A 7,071-nucleotide genomic window follows, 5' to 3' on the forward strand; every position below is an offset into this window, starting at 1 on the left:
TTAAAATAGGAAATGTTGATGAAATTTATAAATATTGTAACAAAAAATTTCTTTCTCCTTGTAATGTATTGTTAGAATGAGAATTGCAATATAAATTAAACTATTATTTATTTATAACCAAGTGATTATGTGGTAAATCATCTTTCTAGATTGATTATTTATCATTGGAAATGAGAATTGTAATATGTTTAAATTTTTGTAACTCTATTTAGGATGAATTTAGATCTACAGTGTGCTTGATTACACTAGATTTGATTCTCACTAGTGGTTTGATGATCAAAATTGTATTTGAATCCATCCACCCCTTCTTTTGTAATTATGTGTATTATATTTTCTAATTTATAGAATGTCGATGAACTCATTCATCAAGAAAATTATATTTTAAGGAGAGGTTAGAGGGCATTGTATTGCACAAGTGACACACAACTTAAATAATTGTGAGATGATGTATAGACATTCCAACCCATCTATGGGTATTATAGTTAATCATTATTGTTGAACAAAATAATTCTTATAATATAAATAACACTTAATTAAGAAATAATAATAATTTTCTATTCTATTTATGTAAATACTAGAATAAAAATTAAAGTATATTATTCAATCAAATTATTAATTCTTTAGCTAACTTCGATTGTAAGCTGAACTACTAATTTGCATGTGATTTGGATGAACATCCATTGCATCATTAATATTGAGCAAAGTAATCATTATAATTTATATAACAATTAATTAAAAAATAATACTTTGTTATTCTACTCATCTAAAAACTAGAATAAAAACTAGAATAAGAAATAAAATATATTATTCAATCAAATTATTAATTCTTTACATACCCCACAATAAGAAGAACTCATAAGAACTACATCATAGAAACGCTTTTAAACACTGAAGCAATCATATTTATACCATATGTTTCCCTTAGTCACTTAGCTATCCATTCTTAGATAAGTGTGTAATTATCTGCACAGATGAAGGTGCTGCTGCTGCCAGCATAAGAACCACCGCCCAAAACATAGTGAAAGTTCTCACAATCTTTGGATTCTTCTCCATGAAGTCATTAATTCTCACAATTAATCGGCTTTTGTACCATTCATTGACAGCAATCTTCAAATCCATAAACTTATCTTCATCAGCAAAAGTGAAGTTCATTCCTTTACACAGACAATTGAAGAGGTCACTCGCTTCCTTATCAGTCCCAATGGAGCCACGTCCAAAGCCAAGTCCTTCTCAGACTGGATCAAACTATTCATAAGAAACAGATATTCTGAAATAATGGTGAGCTCTTTTTCTTGGCAGATGTCCACAGCCATGAGGTTCCTGAAGATCAAATCCGTGGCATCAGAAACCCATATCACAGGGAGAAACAGAGTCTTTTTCTGTTTCTCGAAACGGAGCTCTTTGGCGGACGGAACTCCCTCGTACGAGTTAAACTTCATTCCATTATTGTGTAACTCTGTCGCAGAAGCCACGAGGTAATGATAATGAGACTCTTTCTTAAGTTTATGAGCTGTCTTATGACGATGAAGCAGAAGATGATGGCGACGATGATGGTGATCCCCTGGTACCGTAATACGAACGTTCTCAATCTTTTCTCCTTCATGGGTACTCTCGGACTCATGCACAATGAAATCTTGAAAAAATCCCAAAATGTGGTTGTATTCCTTCAGATTTTTATACTTCAACTGGAGGGCTTCTTTCAATTTTGCCTCGCGTTCTTTGTGCTCTGCTTCTGTTTCCCCTGTTTTTGGCTGCAGATGATATGAGAAAGGGTGAGCCAAGGCAATTATACCATCGCATATCATTCTAAGCAGCTCTATCCTTGCCTTTTCTTCTGTGCACTTGTCCTCCATTTCCAACAGCCCAAGGAGAAGGATTATGGGGACCTGATTTTCAAGCAATAGAAGATCAGTTAGGATATCGAATTGAATAGAACGGACCCTGTTTCTATTAAAAACAGGATCGAGGTTCCATTGTGAATCGCCATTGAGGTTCCATTGTGATTCATCACTGAGAAGCCTTAGAGTCTCTAGAATGAAGCATCCGTCAAGAGTGAAGAGCCACGCAAGGATTTCTTCCTCCCACACTGGTTTTCCTTCGTAGTTTGCTCTAATTTCTGGAAGCAAGCTCTGCACTTTTTCCACTAGAAAGCGTGCGTGCTGCTGGTTTGGTGGGAGCCTTTTCACTGAGCGATTTACGGCCTCTACTTTGTATAACTCTATTTCAGAGAGTGGCTGAGACATCCTATGATGGAAAAGGCCCAAACAGACTACTCGAGGCAGATATGCATCTCTGTTTAAGCCCTTGAGATACATGGGCACTTTGTTTATGGAGACAGAAGAAAGCTTTCCTGATTTATCATCTGGATTATCATCTTCGGGCTTGTGAAATTCAAACCTGCCCTTCACATCATCAAACCATGAGAAACGTTGTTCTGAATCTGCTACCTCTATTTCATATTCTTTCACTGCCTGTTTCCTGCTCTTTGCAGCCATTGTTAACAGTTTAAAAACCCTGCGAATGAGAAAGAAACAGTTAACAGATGTTTATGATCTGCCCAAGACCTCAATCTTAGTCTGCCTTCCTACAAAAACTCAATCTGAGACGAAAAAATTAAAGATACGCGGAAACAATATTACCTAGTAGTTTATGATTCGTCGAAGATTTCGACCTTCTGCTGCATGGATGGAATTATTATCTAAGATTTGTAGAACTCTACTTTTATCACTTCACCTGCATAAATTTAAGTGTCAAACATGTAAATCATCAATTACGCTAATATAAGGAGAATATCTATAGTATTTTTTAAAATCTCAATAGTTTCCCTTTGAAATTACTAATGCATTTGTTTTTTATCTCGTCATGCTAGAATATTCAAGTGCACTGTTATCATGGAACAGAAGTTTCTGATACTCTTAATATTAATCCAGCTGAATCTGAACTGTTCTGTCAAATTTCATTCATGAAGTGAACATGCTCAACAGTTACCAATAATATAAAAATAGATTAAATTAGGAATAAGGCCATTTTTCAAAAATAAAATCAATAATATAAATTAGCAATAAGCCCATTTTTCTATATCCTAAATAAGTTCTGAATCACATTAACTCCTATTGAACAAAGCTCTTAAAATAAGTTAAACAAAGCTAAAAAGTAATAATAAAATGGAAATGAGGACAGCAAAATATTGAATTACTCACAGTACACAATCAATGAAGAGCTCAAATTTTGGCTGGTGAAATGCATCATACAAATCACAGGGATTGAATTTGTCTTATAACTTTCCAAGATCAAACTGGTTGGCATAATTCGGTTCCTTCCGTCTATGGTGAGACATCCAATTTGCTTTACATCTTTATTATATTCTGATAACGATTTTTCCTCACTTTTTCCTGGGCAAATAGACCCAATACTTGAGGAGATTCTCTATAAAATTTTGGTGACCTTTTCCCATATCTTGTGCGGGGAGTTTCGTTGAGCGTTACAATGAAGCCCCCCGATTCTTTTGCTTGCTTTCGTTATCTTTCGAGGACAGTTCATGAAACAGAAAAATCCAGCCACAGAAATAAAATATCATTTTCTCTGAAACAAAAACCCCAAAAGTGGTTCTAGGAAAATTTTATTTCTAATTTTAAAAATTTGCATATAAAATTTACATATTAAATTTACATACAAAATTTGCATACACTTTTTAATAATGAGCTAATTTGCATATAAAATTTACATATACTTTTAATTAAAAACATTATTTTAAAAAATAATAGAATTTATGAAATTATAGTATTAAAATGCATTTTTAAGAAAATTATGAATTACTTTTTTAAGAGTCTAGTTCTTTGTTCTGTCTTGGAAGGCTATTGTAGTTTCATTATTAAAAATTTGTTATTGAAACATTCTAAAACCTATTTGGCCCCAATCTATAATGAAGTGAATTATTGTTAGCTAATTTATCACGAAGAAAAGAAAAGAAAATGGGTAGTTCGACCAGATGTAACTTACAAGTTTCAAACCAAAAATCAAATAAATTAATAATAAATATAATTTATCAAAATTAATGAGAATGAGCCCTCCAAGATATGGTTGGGTTGATTCTATTATGTTTTCTTTTAAAAAAATTGATGTCAAAGTGAGGGTTACAAGAGTAGTTTACTATCATCAAGGTTCTTTCTATTTTATTTTGAGTGTCTTTTAATTGAATGGTGAGTCTTCTCAATGGAGTCACTAGGTTTGGTAGGGCTCACTCATCTTATGAGTAATTACAAATAAATAAATTGGTTTATTAACTAGACTACTATAAGAATATTGGGTTGTACCATAAGGTAAACGAAATTAAAAAATTAAGATTATTACTAGTAATATTGTTATTGGATCTATATTTTTATATGTTGGTCTAATGGATAGAGTGCTACCAACTTTTTTGAGTTGGACCTATTCATTGATTATACTTTGAAAAGGTATATAGTTTCTATGGTATATCTTTCAAAGAAACATATAGGATATTCTTGGATGGCCATGTTGAAATAGAAATGGTAATGGTGGTGAGGTCTTAATTGACATTTCAACATACTTGGATGGAAGTGTCATGAAAAACCTATATTGGAAAGCGCCAAGGATGTCCTTGTCATAAATTCAGTCAATATTTACTAGCAACCGTGTATTTAGGTTTTTTTGGATATCTATGCCTAGAGAGGTATATATTAAATAACATTCTTGAAAAAACTAAATTAACCCTTAATCTTGATGTAAGATAATTATAATGTATATAGAATCTTTGTATGTTGTAAAAAAGCATTAATATTGGTTGTTAACATTTAATTAACTCCCTTGGATAGAAAATCATGTTGTACAACTAATTATTAATTGCACAAACGAAATTTTTGTGGAGGAATTCTTGTTGTATGTTCCTTGAGAGAAACATTCTACAAAAAACTACATTGAAGGATGCTCATGTGACCACAAGTCCATAAGGTGATGTTTAAGGGGATAACTCAAAGTTAATGAATGAGTTAAAGAAACTTGATAACCCATATCTAATAATAATGTAAATTTTGGCTAATAGAATCTAATGTGATAGAAAATGAATATTCTTATTGGCTACATAAGGTCTAATAATAGGAACTATGTACTTTATTTTGAGGTGAGTTTGGGATGACATTCCTTAATATTGCCTTTGTCATTTGTAGGAAAACACTATAGGTACCCTCGTGTAAGCTTAGATATTTTTTCTCATATATTCCTAATAAAGAATGTGTTTTTGATTAGTGTGTTCCAATTAATAATTAGAATTAAATGTGTGGGACTAACTACTTTATAGTTAGTTCTTGTTTATGTGTATTTTTTGAGTAGTGGTCATTTTATGTGGGTTGAAAGTCATAAGTGTTCATGGAATTCAATTCTATACTAATACAAATTAATGTCTAAGCTTTTAAATCACTTAATTGAGTTATACAAATCAAGGTCCACTTGATCTATACTTGTGAAACCTTGTGTTGGGTAACTTTAAGACCCTCCCATGTGTCTAAATTGAGTTCGATACTAGAGAAATTAGTAAATTATTTGTAAATCCACCCTTTGGCCACCATAATTGTTTTAATGCACTTAACATCAATTATCATCTTAATGAGTAAAAATTTCCATCTAACATACAAGGATTGACTTTAGAACTTTTTTGTTCACTATGGTGGTTTCAACTCATTAAATCCACTTATATGCTTACACTAAAATGTGTTAATATTCCACAAATAGCATCATCCCTAGACCCATACCTAAACCTTGAGTGTTCATTCTTGATGACCCTACCAAGTATCCTCTCATGGGAAATTAGAGGCTTCATAGTTAACAATTTGAGGGAGTTCATTCTCTTCTCTTGATGAGATCTATGATCTCTCTCTAAAATTGAATTATTAATTAAGTGAACCTATAGACTTGGTCCCATTTTATAATAAGATAAACATTGCCATCAAGTGTGGATTCCATGTCCCCAACATTACCAATAATTACTTTACAAACTCACACATATAGACAAATGTTATATCACAGATCACAAACAACAATTATCTTAAGCATATATCACATACATACAAGGGACTACCTCATACACATCATAGGTACATAAGTACATATAGAGTGAGTAACTCCAAAATACATCACATTAAAAAATAGTAACTAGATCATACATGCATCAAAAGGCAATAGTGGCCAGCTCATCCACAATGGATTCTCTTGTCCATAGTGCATCCTAGATAGAAACTGAATGTCAATGCATAACACACCACAATCTGGGTCACATTATTTTACCTAGTCTTCTACACCAATGACAATTGGCAAGAGGATTTAGTGTATCCCATACTACAATAGGGGTTCATCCTCAACCCAACATGATCAAGTATACCATTTGACAACTGACAAGAGGATTCAGTGTATCTCATACAACAACACGGGTCCATCCTCAACCCTAATGATTTACATAATTATTGAAATAACCTAACTCGCTAAAGTCCAACTTCAATTGCCCGTAGGGCATTAGCAACAAGTCTGTCCATTCATGAAGAAGTAGCTACCAACATATACCACTTGTTGACCTTAGTGACATTGTTAGCTATCTTCTTCATAATCCTTAGTAACACTTGGTATCAATCACCCCCACGTTATAAGTGACTCCCATTGAACCCTCCTAATACAAAAATTATCTCAAGTTACCACTACCCATATGATAAGGTAACTACTTGTGCAACCATTATTGTATCAAATCCTAGATATCCCCTAAAAATCCTTCACTTTCATAAACTGGGTGAATGTTGGCTATGCCAAAAGATACAATAGTAGCTCTATGAATCCACCATTGACATGACCCAATGACAACCTATTAATTGTTACCATATCATATCAAGGGTAGGCATTAGCAACTACGCCTTCATGAACCAAGTGAATGATGACTAATCCCTTGAAGTAGCCCAAACATTGATCATTGACCTAGACCAATGACTTCTTGGCATTGCATAAATATCTTGGTGGTTTACTCTTGTGAGGATCAAACATACCAAAACTTATAGTACTAAATAAATGGATTAT

At 32.9% G+C, this 7,071-nt stretch overlaps 1 protein-coding gene across 1 annotated transcript; it reads right to left on the bottom strand.

Annotated features, from left to right (window-relative positions):
- Positions 1–1,148: 1,148 nt before the first annotated feature.
- On the bottom strand, positions 1,149–2,495 carry LOC131039240 (UPF0481 protein At3g47200-like). The gene has a single exon (XM_057971946.2). The coding sequence runs from the start codon at positions 2,493–2,495 to the stop codon at positions 1,149–1,151; it is 1,347 nt and encodes a 448-aa protein (XP_057827929.2).
- Positions 2,496–7,071: the final 4,576 nt, after the last annotated feature.

The sequence above is a fragment of the Cryptomeria japonica genome, chromosome 10 (genome assembly GCF_030272615.1).
Source record: "Cryptomeria japonica chromosome 10, Sugi_1.0, whole genome shotgun sequence".
NCBI classification, from domain to species: Eukaryota; Viridiplantae; Streptophyta; class Pinopsida; order Cupressales; family Cupressaceae; genus Cryptomeria; species Cryptomeria japonica.